The following is a 17,801-nucleotide window of genomic DNA, read 5'->3' as shown; positions in this document are numbered from 1 at the left end:
ATATGTATCTTTTATAATATTGAACACGTTTTGAATATTACTCTTAATTATATTTTTGTCTCTTGTGTCTTGTAATTTGTAATTTTGGTTCCCTCAATTCTAAGTATGCCTATTAGGTTTTCATGTATCATAATCATACAATTTTAGTTCCTTCCTCAATCTTTTGTTAAATATTTGATAAATTTTATTAACATGATGTCATTGGTGACATGTAAATTAAGTGATAACTCTATTAATTGAGTTTGACACATGATAATGTGACTTATATTTTTAACTTTTATAACATCACAATTACAAGCAACTAAAAATATAATCAAGTCTTGTCAATAATTATATTGAGAAACATGTCAATTGTCATGTTATTATCTTCTATCATGTCAGAAAAATATATTAAATAAACTTGTGATAAAAATCCAAAAGTTCCAATAAGATTTGTAATATGAATATCTTACATTTTGAAGATATATAAGATGAGTAGTGACATTTTAAGATTTTATTTTTCAGTTTTGGGGCCAAAATAAACTTCTTCCACCATCTCTCAAGATTATGTTCCAAGATCTTTTTATCATTTATATTTATCTTCGCACTTTTTGTTTCATTACAAAATATAAATTATATAATTTTTTTAAAATGAAAGAAAAAGATTATGTATACTGAAATAGAGGATCAAGGTGACGTAATTATAATATTTGGAGAATTTGATTTTTGCAATTGAAACTCAAAAGAACCAAAATTTCACAATTACAATATCTAATAAACTAAAAGGGCAAATTAAGCTTTTATATATATATATATATATATATATATATTTGAAAATACGAAACAGTCAATGGACATGTTTATATGAATTATAATTTAATAAACAGAACAGTCAATTAACACGTTTATTTAAAACTTAATATTCTCACAATTGCTATCATCTGTATAAACTAATATTTAATAAACAAATAAGTCAATAAGCACGTTTCCTTGACTAGAAAACATGTTTCTTCCTTAACAAGCAAGTAGTGCGGGTAGGAAAATTAAATGTGTGATCTATTAATTTTTTTTTTTTCCATCCAATCGATATAAGGTGTGTATGATAACGTTTCAGATGCACATGGTCAAGAAAATAACTCTATGAAAGTTAAGCTTGACTTTGATTTTGATTCACTATTTTTTTTTTACAAATACGTAATATTATTGTACTAATTTATAAATAAATTAAATTGTAATAATTAATCTTATAAACTTAATTTTCTTTCCTGAAATTAGCTTTTCATAATATTATTCTATATTATGATCTTTTACATCAAATCTAATCAATATTTTTTCTTCTTTAATCAATTAAATGTAATATTCTCTGGAACTATATATATTCATATTATAAATTGAGTAATTGACAGGTAACTAAACGGCAGGGCAGGAAGGCAGGAACTGTTCAAATCGAATATGTGTCCCCCACTTTTATCACCAAAGAAATAAATATATATAAGCTGTGACTATCAGGAATAAAAGGTTGCATAAAATATCTAATCTATATAATTGAGAAAACTTCTGCCTGTCTGTTATTGATTAGGTTTATTTATAATTGAAACGTGTTATTTATGACACCCAGCAAGTGTGACACAAATAGATTTTTTTTTCAATTGGAGTTTTTATTTGACACTTAATCATTTTCCTTCTACCTTGTCTATCTATTTTAAAGTAAAATGATATTTTTATATATATTTGTGATTCCATTTTAAAGTTGAGAATCAAATCTTAGTTAAAGGATTCAAGTTTCAAATCACATGAGCCAAAAAAAAAATTATATTTGGGTTTTTAAGCATAAACAATACATGCGAAAAGAAGAATTATTCTTTAATTTTATAAAAAAACAAAAGAATTATTCTTTAATTGATATTCAACTTTTTTTTAATGATTAGTTTTGATGACTCTAATTTTTTTTTGTTTTTTAAGAAAAAAAGACATTTAATTTGATTTAATTTAAGTATCTACACATTTAAAATTTTATATTATTATCAAATTACAAAAGTACTTCCCAATAATGTCATATTGAAAAAAAAAAGTGAATAGTGTTTTCTCATCTAAATATAGAAAGAATTTTTATGATAATTGACTATATAGTTCTCATAATAATTGCACTAAATACATTTGTAAGAAAATATTTGGGAATAAAATTATTCTTAAAAAGTCAAGTAATAATTTTATAAATATTTTTAATAAAATCTCTCAAGCTCTTATAAAAAAAAATAGTTATCTGAAAATTATTATTTAATTGATTTTGTGGTTCTTTTCTCTTGTAAAAAACAAAGTTTTAATTTTGGATGTCTCAAAGGTCACTTCTTCGATAACTAGTTGTTAGCTTTATATCAGAAAGAATCAACGGTACTATAACGGTTTACGGAAATATCAATCATATCTTATAAAAGGATGATGTAAACATAGTATAGGGATTGGCCACCCAAAAAATATGGTATAGGGATTGACTGAGAATTCAGAAATATTTTTTTTTCATAATAAGATTTGAGAAATTTCATTATCAAAACTAAATTTGTAGTGATTTGTCTTTATCAAAACAAAACTTGTGAAGTAAGACGATTTATTTACACTTGACTTAATTAAATTTGTTTTATCTTTTCATTGTGATATTTTGTAATTTTAATTTTTAATTTTTGAATTTTTATAATTAAATCTTTTTTATTAATTTCTATTTAATAAAGTCTATAAATTTTCATTTTCTATTCTGTCAAAAAAATATTTTCTATTTAAGTAATTAGATATTTAAGATTAATTTGAGATAAGAAAACTGGTTTAAAAGTTTAATACTAAAAGAAATTCGGAACGTTAAGGTTTTAAAAGTGAAAAATTGAGAATTTTTAATTTTGGATAAAATATAATATTTTAATTGATTGGTTTCGAGTGAAAGGCAACTTAAAAGGGTTTAATGAATTCAGTTAATAGACATTGAGGAAAAATAAACTTTTGATTGTACTTTTAAGAGTAAATGATTAATTTTTTTGAATTTGTATTTCACGGTCATTCTAGTCTTTCAAATTAAGAAAAACTCAAATAAATTCGTGAAAAGAAAAAGTTAACTTTTTGGTACTTAAATGAAACCCTAAACAATTTTTGGAATTTATTTGAGTTTTTCTTAGTTGTAATTAGGGACTAAAATATAACATGATATAAATTTAGGGATTAAATTAATCATTTTATTCTAGTTTTAAAATAAAAAAAACTTAGGTGTATTTATTTGATTATCATAATATAAAATATTTATCAATTTTATTTATGATTAATTTTAATAAAAAACCTAATTGGTGAAATGATGTGATATCCTATCTTAAAATTTGGAATTAAGCTCTAATTAAAACTAACAAACTTTATAGAGTATTAGTTATTTAATCTATGTGAATCAAATAGTGTTTCAAAATCTATATCATGCGCGCATACACTTTGATGTTGATCAATATATCAATTAAAATAAGGAAACAAAACATATGCACGACACACATATTTCATTAAATTATGCATGAATCCATGTCACTTTCGTCACAGTGACATGCTGTCACAAAATTTAATAATTCCAATTTTTATATATGTATTCAATACTTGGTCAAATAATGTGATATGCTAATGTTAAAATTTGGGATTAAGCTCTAATTCAAACTTACAAACTTTATAAAGAGAGGATTAGTTATCTAATCTATGGAGATCTCAAGTTCTTAACACACCCTCTCATACCTAAGATTGAACATCTATTGCATAAGAATATATTTAGACTTTAGATATATAGATACAGATGATTCAGTTACGGAATCTGAAATAGACCCTAATAGTGTATTAAATAAGGGCCGGAAAGCAAACCAATTTGTTCTAACCCACTGTAAACTCACCTTAAGCAAGGGTAAACAAGTTGAACCACCAATAAAAATGGATTAGGAAACATAACCCAACCCATTTAAAGGAGGGATATAACATATATACTACCCACCAAAAAATAGAATGAAATGGCAGGTTGACTTGCCAAAACTCACTAAAAAATAAATAAAAGAAATATCAATTAATATATTTCAACACATTACTTATTTTATTTTTATATATACATATTATATGTTTTTTATTATATAAAATATAAAATCATTTAAATTTATCGTAAAATATTATTTAGCTTGTGCAATATATACATGATAAATATTTAATTTATATATTTAAGAATTACAACAAGAAAATACTTTTGAATATATATAAATTATAATAAATTAAATTTTAAACAAATAATTTTTTTAACTTATAAATGATATTTTAGATTTAGGATAAATGATTTATATTATGATATGATGTTATTTTTAACTAATGATATTTTTTTAAAATTTTAAAAAAAATATTAAAACAAATTAAAAATAAAGATAAAAAAATGTATATTGAAAGAAATTAAGAAAAAATCCTAAAAACCTTTTCGTTGAAGAAAAGCTTAAAAGATACTCTTGTTAAAAAATAACTCATAAAAACATTCTCCAATATATATTAATAAATCAAGCAAAACAGGTTAAACAAATTTTCAGTAAAAAAAAAAAGAGTTAAACAAGTCAGTTGGATTGATCTGCCTGACCCACGTACCTTCAACCCGGCCGCCACTGGTTAAGCGGGTTAACATATAATACACCTAATTTTGTCTAGAACAACATTGTTTATTACTAGGAATCTTCAAAAAAAATTTAACCGTGATGCACTAATTTTTCACCAACAGCAATTGTGATAAATGTCATATTTTTCTTTGAACCTAATTACAGGCAGAAATTGAATAAGTACGACAAAAACACATGCATGACGTGTATGACTATATATATGGTTCAGCCAGCAGTTTACTAGTTTAAGTGAAGTGGTTGGTATAATTAATATTCAAGGATTTGGAGTTCATTTTTATTCTCTTCATGAAATGCAGACATCACTAAAATTTCACTCGATGGTTCTTAAAGATAGATTTTTTAGCATTTAGAGGTTCGTTGAGAGGTGAATTTAGTAATTTTTTTAGCGAACCTCTACTGATAATTTCAGCGTGTCATTGACAGTTTGACACATTATTAATTTGACAGTATTGAGCTATCTTTCTATTCTACCATTTTTACTCATAAAAAAATGAAGTGCTAACAACATTAGTTCATGTTATGATTTCCATTTGGAGTACTCCAAACTCAAATTTAAAACTAAATTTAGTTTCATGTACATATTTAGTTATTCATAAAATTACGTTTGTACGTACGCTTATATATATTTTGTTTGAAATCAAGTTTTCATAACAGTAAAACCAAAGGTTTCTTTTGAATTAGCTAGATTGCAAAAAATAAAAATATTTCAAAATTAAGTTTGTCAACTTTAATTCATATTAAGGGCTCTAAATGCATAAATTGGTATAAACTTTTTTATACTTATTTTTTATTCTTACAGATAAAAAATTTGCTCGTAACATGATAAGGGTAAAAAAGAAAATAGGATTCAAAATTACAACTGCCTGCGTCTATAAATTCTCAGGATTTAATATTGCAATGACTGTAAGGTGTGCTAAGAAGATCAAAAGAACAATGGCATCCTCAATAAATTCAGCAAGTTGTGAGAGTTCTGAAGCACTGTTGAGTGTTCAAGAGCTGATAAAGAAACCCCTCACTTCGGTTCCTCAACGCTATATTACACGACTACACAATCATGAACCTTCATCTGTTCAAGATGAAACCCTCTCTCATGCAATCCCAACCATCAGCCTGAAAAAATTGATTCATGGAGGAGCTACAAAAACTGAACAAGAGAAATTGAACTCAGCTTGTAAGGACTGGGGTTTCTTTCAGGTTTGCAACCGGTTTTTACACTTATCATTCTATGTTTTGTAAGCATATTTAGTTATTCTTCTTTTCTTTTTCTTTTTGTCCTGAATTGATTTATACGTACTTAATTTATATGCAGTTGGTGGAACATGGAATAAGCCCACAAGTGCTGAAAACGCTCAAAGATGAGATTGAAGGATTCTTCGGGCTTCCCTTGGAAGAAAAGATGAAATACAAGATAAGGCCAGATGATGTTGAAGGCTATGGAGCTGTGATTAGATCAGAGGATCAAAAACTTGATTGGGGTGATAGGTTATATATGATAACCAACCCTCTTGGTAGAAGAAAACCATATCTTCTCCCAGAACTCCCTTCATCCCTTAGGTTCGTATGTATTCTCTCTAAATTCTAATTTCTGTCATATTCACTAGTCAAAGGATGCAACCATTACTGAGAAAGAATATAGTTTGGTGTATATTAGCCTTTTCATTTATATAAATTTTATGAATTTACACTAGCTAATAATATAATTAATGTATCTTATTAATAGAGAACTTTATTGGTATAGAAAATCCATACATATATTCATTATACATCAAGTTTTAATCAAAAAGTATATTATATTATTAGTATGAACTCACGATGTTTATATTAATAGCTACTACAAAAACTCAAATAATTAGTGGCGAAAATTGTTTTTTCATCACTAATAATGGGAATCATAAAAAAAATTATGACTAATTTTTGAAAAACTAAAACTTACTTTATATATGCAAAAAAAGTTGTTTTGAGATTCAAGCTCACACATAATTAACCTACCAAAGTGCAACTATACTTTACTTGTTTTGACAAGGCTAACACTCAATTTTTTTCATCATCGCTAATTTTAATTTTTCTTATAATTAAATTTTTATATTGGATATATAAGAACTTTACCAACAAAGACAATTCTAACACACCTAATTAATATTTTTAATCCTTAGAAAATAATAATATTTTATTTTTTAGAGCAATAAATTAATTAATATTGATTAGTTCAACAATTATATGTCTATGCAGGAGGATCTTAGAAGTGTACATTGTGGAGTTGCAAAATCTTGCCATGACATTTCTAGGGCTGTTGGGAAAAGCCCTGAAGATAGAAAAGAGAGAGTGGGAGGTGTTTGAGGATGGGATGCAATCGGTGAGGATGACATACTATCCTCCATGCCCACAACCAGAGCGGGTAATGGGCCTCACTGCTCATTCAGATGCAACAGGAATCACAATTCTCAACCAAGTCAATGGAGTGCATGGCCTCCAGATTAAGAAACATGGCATTTGGATTCCAGTCAACGTCGCCTCAGATGCTCTTATTCTCAATATTGGAGACATTTTAGAGGTTTCTTACCTTCCTATAATTCATATTTCGTTCTATATCCACATCCATGCATAGAGAGAGGGACACTAGCTCTCTCTCAATAGTACTTGATTAATTTTGTGAACAGAAGAAAGAAGATAGCTATATCAACTGATCATATATATTTAAATAATTAAGACTTGAGATTAAAAGACAGATTAATATGCATATATAATTATAAAAAAATATACATAACATTTTTAGATAGTCGTGTAATTACTAAATAGTTTTTATTTTGATCATTTATACATATGATTATATATGACCTAAACTATAGTTCTATTTCAAAACATAAAAAAAAAAAAAAAAAATTTGACTATATAGGTGAGAGTTTTCTTTACCAAATTTTGTCTTGCGTAAAGTTGTCATAATACACTTAACCAGCGTAACTCATTAATTGGTCATAATTTGCAATGAAATTATTTAAGGAATATCGCATTATTTAAGGAATCCTCAATGTTATCGAAATAAAGGATCGTTAATAAGAACATCTATAACAGATAACTAAGATGAAACTAAAATTTCATCTGGGTTCAAATCTTATAGAGAGATTTACTAGATATTATAAATTATTTAAAAAATAACAAAAGAAGCATTTTATTCTTTCTAGTAGATCGAAAAATAAAAAAATAATAAACTCATCCAAAATAATTATATAATTATGAAATATCATCTCAAATCATCTTATTTCATTGTAATTGCGATGTGATGTATTTCTAAAGGGTGAATTTGATAGTTTCAATAAGATTTCAGAATAAAAATATAAGAGTTTGAATTGTATATGTTAATTGTTTGTACTAAAAAAATTTACAATATTAATCAATCAATAATTATTATTAATACAATTTTTAAGATAATTAATATATATATAAAGTTAATATAAACTTAATTAGCATATAGTAATATGTAATTCAATGATAATATAAAAATTGTTTAAATTAATTAGTACATAAATTATTTATTCTAAATGTAAACTAATGTTAAATTATATTTAAATCATTAAAATCAAAACATAAATACATAAAATCTTTTAAATAATCATTTTAATTACTACTTAATTAACTTTTAGCAATATTTCTTACACAAATTAAGTTTTAATTTATTTTAAAATTGACTGAAAATTTTAATATCATATACTCATTTTTGTTCCAAAATAAGTGTCTCAATTTGAGAAAAAAATATTCTAAAATAAATATCACTTTATTTTTTCAAATGTAATATTAATATAAGATTAATTTTATAAAATTATTATTCTTTTTTATATATTTATTAATTTTTTTATTTATTAAAATAACTTTTAAATCGTAATTTATAACTAAATATTACAAAATGGAATTCTTATTAAAATGAAATTCAAATTATTTCTTTTATAAAAAAAATTATTTAATTAAATATTTAATTAAATTAAATATTTAAATTAATAAAATTATTCGTGTTTTATTCGATTTTTTGAATTGGTCTTTTTTTTTACAATAATTAATGTTAGTCACCAAACTTAGTCAATGAGCTAGAATGGATTATAAAGATATCTATAGATGGTATTTATTTTGGAACTAATGAAATATAATTTTTTAATCATTGAATGTAATTAAAATATTTGTCTAAATTATTCTCAGTAACTAATTTTATATCGCTGATAGGAGCAATAAATTTTGTATATTTGTGAAACCCTAAACCCTGACAAGCACTGAGTTGAACTTGGTCGTCGGGTAAGAAAGGCATTTTAAAATACATTTGTGGATATTATCAAATCTTCAGCCACATGCATCATAATTCACAATAGAAAATGTTGTGTCTATAGAAGTGTCATTTCACTTTAAATAATGTTGACTTATTTTGTGAATGGAATTGAAACATGTGTTAATTATTGACTTGAGTTATGACATGACATGAGAGTTTAATTATTATGGAAGATACAGTAATAAATTAATAAGAAATGTTATTTGTACAGTAATGGGAGTATAATAATATTTTTTGTGTTTATCTTTTTACGTAAACATAAAAATACTTGTATAAACTATTGTGTAAATTATTTTATGTGTATCATATCTATATTTTTATTTACTTCGTGAAATCGTTTCATATGCATGTTGACATATATTCCATCGATCTTATTTCATATATTCAAAGTATCTCTTCCACGTAATTTTATATGGAGCCGAAGCGTTAGTTTTATTATTAATTGTTTGGAAAATTTTTGCACTACTAGATTTGTGTTCCGAACAAATATATAAACAGAGCATTATAGTAACACCAAACAATTATCGTAACGAAGCGATGTGTAACTTTGTAATTAAACTGTAAAAAATAGTGTCTATAGATTATAATCTCAAGAATGAATATTAGTATCATTGAATAAAAAGAAAATATATAAAGAAAAATACCAAAAATAAAATGAGACTTGAGTTTACAAAATATCATGATATTAACTTTTATATATATTGCCTACTAGCTTATTGATTTGCGATACTATATAATGCTTGAATTTTCAGATTATGAGCAATGGGTTATATAAAAGTGTTGAACACAGGGCAATAGTGAATTCCACGAAAGAAAGGATTTCCATTGCTATGTTTTTTGCTCCCAAGTTTCAATCTGAAATTGAACCTGCAGCTAGTCTCACTGGTCGAGAAAATCCCCCCCTGTATAAAAAGATCAAAATGGAGAAATATGTTAATGATTTTTTCACTCGCAAGCTAGATGGAAAGTCTTATTTAGAGCATATGAAGATCACAGATGAAAATGCTTCCAACGTCATGAAACTGAATAGCTCTTGCAATTAATCATCATATTATATTATTGTTATTAATATCATTTACTAATATGTTTGCTTGTTTGATCACTGTATAAAAGACTAAAAAAGCCTGTCAGTGTGCTTTCCGAGTTCTAAAGCAGGTACCACTGTAAGCTCTTAATTATATGTGAAATATTTGCCAATAAATAAGAGCTAGCAAATATATGAATGTCTATATATTTGTATTCGTTACAGCTAAATCTGTCCTTTCCATGGTATGAAGTTTTAAGTTTCTGTGAATCTTTAAGTTAAAATTATTTATTTCTCGTATTTAATTTAAAAAGTTACATTTTTAACGAAGAATATTTTTTGAAAATGATTTCTATCTATGTTTCCTACAAAATTATTATCATTAAAAGAGGTGAGAATTTAATTTTTTTTTGAGTTAATTTTTTCAATATAATAAAAATATCATGTTATTTTTATATTAGATTATTTAATATGATAAACAATTAAAGTAGTTAATAAAATATTATGTTATTATTTGATTTTCAGGAAACTTACTTTGTTCATAATCATAACGCTCAGAATTTATAATTTTCGAATATGAAAAAACTTTTCTTGTACTAAACACCTCCATAAGAAAAGCGCTGTTATTTTACCTTTTTAACATAGAAAGAAAAATAAAGGATAAAATGAATGGAATATCTTCCGAGTTAAAAGTAACTTATGCACATCAGCTTTGGAGAAAATTAGAAAGGAGAACTTTTATAAAAAAAAATTAAATGCATTAGTTTATTTAACTTATTGTTAGAGAGAAATTTGATTTATTTTATTTTATTTTATTTTCTTCTTTGGTAAAGATTCGGAGAGAAATTTATCTAATGGTAAATGTTAATTAGTGATAGGAAAAAAAGTATTAGGATGTAAAAATGTATTTTTCTATGGTTTTTAAATATGTTCTTACATAATTAAAAAAATATTTTAATTTTTAATCAGTGTCCTAATGACACTATTTAGCAAGACTCTTATCTAAATATAGGGCCACAATTTCTTTTCTTATAAACACGTATTAAAAGTAATTATTAAAAAGTTTATCCAAACAACAAATTAAATTAAAAAAAAAAACATTGAACATAGTTTCAATATTTGAAGAATTACATGCAAACAAAATAGTTATTATATTTAATGAATTCGTTTAATTAAACTAAAAGAAGAACACATTATATCTAGTAGTGGTTGTGTGCAATTAAAAAAAGCTCAAAGTGTGCAAGCATAATTTTCTCTTAAAAGAATTTATATATTGTTCAGAAAATTTTAGACAAACTAATTTTCTTTTGTTGTTAATATAATTTTAAATTTTATATTAAAATAGGGCAAGATGGTGTCTAATCATTTGCAAAATTTGACCTTATTTAATTTAGTCATTTGCATGGCCTCGGCAACCCATTCTATGGAAGCACTAACATTTATTTTACATCCTATGATTCACTAATATGGAGAGCTACCAATGAAGCATAAACTCCACCATCAATCTTCATCAACTTCACACTCACTCTATCTAGAGCCTCTTGAACCACACACTCTGATTCTGCATCAAGTGCAATGGTTGCAATGGTTATGCGCTGCTTTTGTCCTCCTGACAATTGTGTGCCTCGTTCTCCAACAGAGGTGTCATAACCATGTGGAAGAGAACTTATGAACTTGTGTCCATTGGCTTCTTGTGCTGCTGCAATAATTATCTCTTCCTCTGTGGCACCTCCCTCTTTACTATAAGCTATGTTGACACGAATGCTATCATTGAAGAGAATAGGCTCTTGAAACAACTACAAAAGTCTTATCCTAATTTATTAAAAGTCTAAACTAGACTTCATGCAAAGCTAAATCATAGATCTTTATCGAAGAACTTGGCATATTCTCATATCCATTAAATTGGAGATTTAGGAAGAAACTTTTTAAAAAAAAACTTAAGCTTTTAGATAACTATAATTTTAACTGTTGCATTTGCATATATAGGATAAATCATTTTTATATATAATTATTTAACTATATAAATTAAATTTAATTTATTATATTCTTTTAATGAATCAAATTAATTAATATGAAAATATAAAAAAATATATTTAGTTTGATTAGAAATTAAAACGATAACATTTTTAAGACAACAGGATTTTTTAAAACAAAATAAAATATGGTGTCAATTAAATTTGAATTTGAAGCTAATAACATACATACTCATATTATAATAACAACCATTTTAAATTTTAAGAAAGTTGCAAAAAAAATAAATAAATAAATAAAACAATGTCACTCTCACAAGTTGTGTTTAGTTAATTGAGACAGTAGAAATAGTGAAAGTTTCATTCTCCAAAACAAGTACTTAAATTTACAGTATAGGAGTTACTTTTATATGTTAAATTATAATTTGTTTGGATAATTATAAAACATACATTATATTATTTATATTTTATGTTCTAATTTTAAGAAATTATTAAATAATAATTATAGTGAGTTAAATAATTTCTCTTTTCGTTTTCCTAATCTCACTATAATTATAAAAAAAATCTTATATTGTTTTAACTTTGTTCTATATTTTTAAAATTTTATGCAAAAAAATACTAAAAACAACAAATGTACAATTCTTGGTGAAAACGTATAACTAAATGAAAACATGAAACAAACTAAACATGGTTTCTAGTTTTTACCTTTCTTTTTTTTAGACGTAAAAAAAACCTTTATTTTTACAACTTTTTTTATAAAAAATACAATGATATGTTTGTAATTGTGTAAGAAAAAAAAAACATAAAACGATTTCTTGCATCAAATAAACAGGGCATTATCTCTTCTTAAAACAAACCTGTGAACTGTGATGGTTCTCCATGCAAAATTTCCTTATAAGTTGTAATTAAATTTCTCCTTTATTATATATTTGGTTTGCCGTTGAAAATACTCTGTAGTACACATTCCAATATAAATCCAACAGATTAAAAATAAAATAAACATAAAGAAGTCCAGTGGAATTACACTGAAACACACACCCCAACAATTTTAACAATAAATCAAACATGTCCTTAGATGTTGTAATCTATACATAAAGACCCGTGTTGGTGTGTTAAACCAAATCGAAGAGAATCGAGTGATTTTGGTTTGCGTTGTTGTTGCGAGTGAGTGAAGATGGCGTGCTTGCACGACCACAGTTGCGAAGACCATGACTGTTCCTCTAACTGGCCTCTCTACAAGCACATCGACCTCTCCAAGGTTTCTCTCTCGTCATTCACATCAATTCATACCAAAACCACGTTTAATTGCATCATGGTTGAATATGAACCTGCCTCTATGAGTTTGATTACTTATCAAATGCAGTTTCTGTATTCTATAGAATTTTTAATTAAAAAGGAAAAAAATAATTATAAAAATTATAGATTTTTAAGAATGTATAGATAATTTTTAAAATCTATAGGTAGTTTTTAAAGAATGTATAGATTTTAAAAATTACAGATTTTTTAAGAATTTAAAATCTATACATTCTTATAATTTTTTTGAAAAAAATTATCTTTAAAGAATGTATAGATAATTTTTAAAGAATGTATAGATTATTTTTTAAAAAAATCTATACATTCTTATAATTTTTTAAAAAATTATCTTTAAAGAATGTATAGATTTTAAAGATAATTTTTTTTGTTTATTTTATTTTGTTTCCGCCTTTTAAGCTCAGTCATCTCAAACTTTGAAATTATTAAAACTCCTTACTGGTCTGAGTCAAGGAACTGGTCTGAGTCAAGGAGCCACCTTGCAATTGTTCTCCCTCACCTTCTCTCCCGGTTTTGGTTTCAGCTTTATTTGGTACTGTGCCAATATCTATTCAAAACAACATGTATCCATGTTTTTATCATATTTATTCTCTCAATTCTTATTTGGCACTAATATCAATCTGTCACTCTTTTTTGTTCTTACTGTGCTATTATGCAGGGCGGGGCTGTGACGCTGACGTGTAAGTTCTGAAGACAAAGATGCAGGCTTGTACAATGATGAGTTCTTTGCAACAACAACCTATTTGGACCAAAGGGTTGAATTTCCCTGCAAAAGGGTATGGCAGCAATAACGGCTTTGTAACTCAGTTGAGGTTCTGCAATATTAAGCCATCCAAAGCTTCTCATGTTGAAGCAAGTTTGGTCGCTGGGAAGCCATCATCTGTGTCTTTCTCTGTGCCTGAAATTGGAGGTAATTGTAATCGTCAGCCATCTGCTTTAGAAATTGTCTTGTGTGAATGACCAGTATGTTTTTCCCCTTTTGAAAGATTAAGGGTGATTCCGAGCTAGATAGATTCCTTTTCTTTTTATCTGTGATTGCGAGTGTTTTATCTTCTGTGTCCTTTGTTCTTCCTTCTGTCTTTATTGTAGATATTTGGCAGTGTTTTAAAAATGGCACTCAGTTTGGTGTGAACATCAAGTAATATACGTATGAAAATATTAACATCTGTGTATGATGTATTTGATTTGTGGTTGGCAATAACAAAGTAGCTTTGGAGTTATTGATTTTTCTGTTTTGCTGTTTAGTATTTTTATCTGTTATTTGAATTTATGACTAAGAATGATCTATTTTGTCCATGGAATCACATGCAATTGCAAATACTAGGTGATGGAAGTAGCTTCCTGGACTATGGCTTGAGTGAAGCTGATCCTGAGGTTCGTGCAATTATTGACAAGGAAAAGGATCGGCAATTTAAAAGTCTTGAGCTTATTGCTTCTGAGAATTTTACATCCAGAGCAGTGATGGAAGCAGTTGGTTCGTGTCTCACAAACAAGTACTCAGAAGGATTGCCGGGTAGAAGGTAAAGGTCTCTTTGATTTAAGAAAATGTTTTTCATTTTCATTTTTTCAAGATTTAGAAAACATGTTTTTGATTTATTCATTTTCAAAGAATTAAAATTTCATTGTACATGTAAGGTACTATGGTGGCAATGAGTACATTGATGAGCTTGAAACCCTATGTCAACAAAGGGCTTTGGCTGCATTTCATGTAGATGGAAACAAGTGGGGTGTTAATGTTCAAACTTTATCTGGTTCCCCAGCTAATTTTGCAGTATTCACTGCTGTTCTTAAACCACATGACCGAATAATGGTAAGTTATTTTGGCCGCACTTGATTTTGACTATTCCAATTGGCAGCCCATTATTGCAACTGTTCTAATATACAATGGAATGTTACCAGGGTTTGGACTTGCCTCACGGAGGACATTTGTCTCATGGATTCATGACACCTAAAAAACGTGTATCGGCCACATCAATTTATTTTGAACCTATGCCTTATTGACTTGATGAATCAACAGGTGTTTTTTGTTTTCTCTTTAAAATTATTACAAATATATTGGCTCCTTTGTGAGATAAATTATTCTTTAACCCACATCCGAATCACAATAGGTCTTATTGATTATGATATGCTGGAGAAAACTGCTACTCTCTTTCGACCAAAACTCATTATTGCTGGTGCTAGTGCTTATCCTTGAGACATTGACTACCCTCGCATGAGAAAAGTATGTTTTGTACTTATGCATTTTCTGGAATTATAAATTGCTCTTGATCTAATATGTCTCTGCATTATATGGTTTTATTCTTGGCAAAAAGTTAATTACATCTTATACGCATGGAAAGATTGCAGATGAAGTAGGTGCTTTTCTTATGATGGATATGGCTCATATAAGTGGGCTTGTTGCTGCATCTGTACTTGCTAATCCCTTTGAGTATTGTGATATTGTGACCACCACAACCCACAAGGTTTGCCTTGAGATATATGTCACACTTTGTACTTTTGCATTCAGAGTGAAAGAGAGGAGAAATCAGATTTATTTGTTACAAACTTCAGGCTATATTTACTTGAAACTCTGAAGTAAATACTTTTGCTTGCTATACTTAACACCCCCGTGACTTAGTCTGTTTTCTTCCAGTCTTTAAGAGGTCCAAGAGGTGGTATGATATTCTTCAAGAAAGATACCGTGCATGGGGTTGATCTGGAGCCTGCCATTAACAATGCTGTTTTTCCCGGTCTACAGGTAAATTGGGAATGCCCCTCTATTAGTTCTCTTGTAACTATTCTAATTGAGGTGCATGGATCCTATGCACCCATGGATTTAATATGCATATGTCTTCTTTACCTTCCTACTTTTGTGATTTTGATAGTGTTAGAATTGTCCAGGGAGGTCCTCATAACCACACAATTGGAGGACTAGCAGTTTGCTTGAAGTATGCCCAGTCTCCAGAATTTAAAAATTACCAAAATCAGGTATTCCAGTAGCCCTTTTTTCATCATTGGAGGTAGGGATAGTAAATAGTATATGAATGCAACCAATGCACAGTTTGTATTGACATTCTTTTAGAAACTAATTTGAGTTTAACAGGCATTGTGAATGCTTCTTAATTTGTGCACATGGTGTACATTTTATGAGGAGACCCTCTTGAATCAGAGGGTATTGAAGCTAGTTTACTTTATCACTGAACTTGAAGTGGGCAAAGATACATTTTGAAAAACCACATTTGGAAACAACTGGTTTAAAAACAGTTTGAAACTGGTTCAGTTTTCAGAACTGGTTCATTCAAGTGATTCGATTTGGTTCAATTTTTTTTAAAAAGACTAAACCATGTGTAGCGCTAGTTAGAGTCTGGCATAAGGCACTTACTTACACTCATTAAACTACCATCCTGCAGGTGGTTGCTAACTGTAAAGCTCTTGCTCAGCAGTTAATTGAGCACGGATATAAACTAGTTTCTGGTGGTAGTGACAATCACCTGGTTCTTGTTGATCTAAGGCCATCTGTAAGCTTATTGCTCCTTTTTTTTTGTCACAAAAAAAATATTTTCCCTCTTTTCTTCCCCTCATTTTGTATGATCCTTGGATGTGTTTCATATTAATTAACACCACATCCTTTAGGGTCTTGATGGTGCTCGGGTGGAGAAAATTCTTGACATGGCCTCCATAACCCTCAACAAAAATTCAGTGCCTGGTGAGATCCTATTGTTTTTTTTTTTTGGTTAGCAGTGAGATCCTATTGTTTTTCTGTTTGTGTGCTTCAGTTTGACATTTATACTTATTCACCGTGATATTTTTTGCCCCATTGTTACTGACATGTGCTAATTATAAAAGATGATAAGAGTGCCCTAGTTCCGGGAGGCATTCGAATTGGGACACCGGCAATGACAACAAGAGGACTTGGTGAGAAAGAGTTTTCACTAATTGCAGATTTCCTTCATGAGGGTGTGCAAATATGTCTTGAAGCCAAAAGTTTGGTCTCAGGAACGAAGCTCCAAGATTTTTTGAAGTTTGTATCATCTTCTGAATTTCCTTTGGGAGAGAAGATATCAGAGTTGCGTAGGAAAGTTGAAGCTCTTACTACTCAATATCCAATACCCGGAGTCTAAGTGTACCTGCTTAATGAGCACTTTAAACTAAGACGCTGTCGAAAAATTTTGTATAATTAGCATGCTTCGATGTGTGTTGCTAATAATATGTCGTAACATTTTCTGGCAAAATGTGTCTGCTGCTAAAGCAGCAGCTTTATGGTTATCCCATTTCTAATTGGATGAAAACCTATCCTTGATTCTTCAAATATTCTTTATGGTCATGGATTGTTTAAAAACAAACCTTTACTAGGCGTAGCTGGATTTTGCTTTAGTAGTAATTAATGTTTTGGATAAATGGAAAGTAAATTGGTAAGGAGTAGGCCAACTTCGTGTCTTGTGGTTCAAAAACTTTGTATTTGTATTACAATGCCACTTCTAGACTTTAGATCCTTCAAAGATTTGCTATCAATTTTTTTTTAAAAAAAAAGTGTAAAATGTTATAGCATTTTTCATTATGAAGAATTAAAGTAG

The 17,801-nt window shown here is 27.8% G+C and overlaps 1 protein-coding gene and 1 pseudogene across 2 annotated transcripts; both read left to right on the top strand.

The window, feature by feature from the left end:
• The first annotated feature begins 5,567 nt into the window (after positions 1-5,567).
• LOC100801225 (protein SRG1) lies at positions 5,568-9,986 on the top strand. Its single transcript, XM_003547143.1, has 4 exons — positions 5,568-5,828; positions 5,944-6,188; positions 6,864-7,185; positions 9,696-9,986. Exons 1-4 carry the CDS (start codon positions 5,568-5,570, stop codon positions 9,984-9,986), a joined length of 1,119 nt encoding a protein of 372 aa, XP_003547191.1.
• A 3,670-nt stretch (positions 9,987-13,656) lies between these two features.
• Positions 13,657-17,536, top strand: LOC100793824 (serine hydroxymethyltransferase 3, chloroplastic-like; annotated as a pseudogene). Its single transcript, XR_418307.3, has 12 exons — positions 13,657-13,780; positions 13,907-14,158; positions 14,573-14,768; positions 14,884-15,058; positions 15,148-15,265; positions 15,357-15,469; positions 15,588-15,710; positions 15,881-15,985; positions 16,129-16,215; positions 16,638-16,745; positions 16,861-16,933; positions 17,074-17,536. The product of XR_418307.3 is annotated as a serine hydroxymethyltransferase 3, chloroplastic-like (transcript).
• Positions 17,537-17,801: the final 265 nt, after the last annotated feature.

This window comes from Glycine max, chromosome 15 (assembly GCF_000004515.6).
Source record: "Glycine max cultivar Williams 82 chromosome 15, Glycine_max_v4.0, whole genome shotgun sequence".
Taxonomy (NCBI): Eukaryota; Viridiplantae; Streptophyta; class Magnoliopsida; order Fabales; family Fabaceae; genus Glycine; species Glycine max.
The sequence above is the reverse complement of the archived record's forward strand: the minus strand, read 5'-3'. Positions and strand labels throughout refer to the sequence as shown.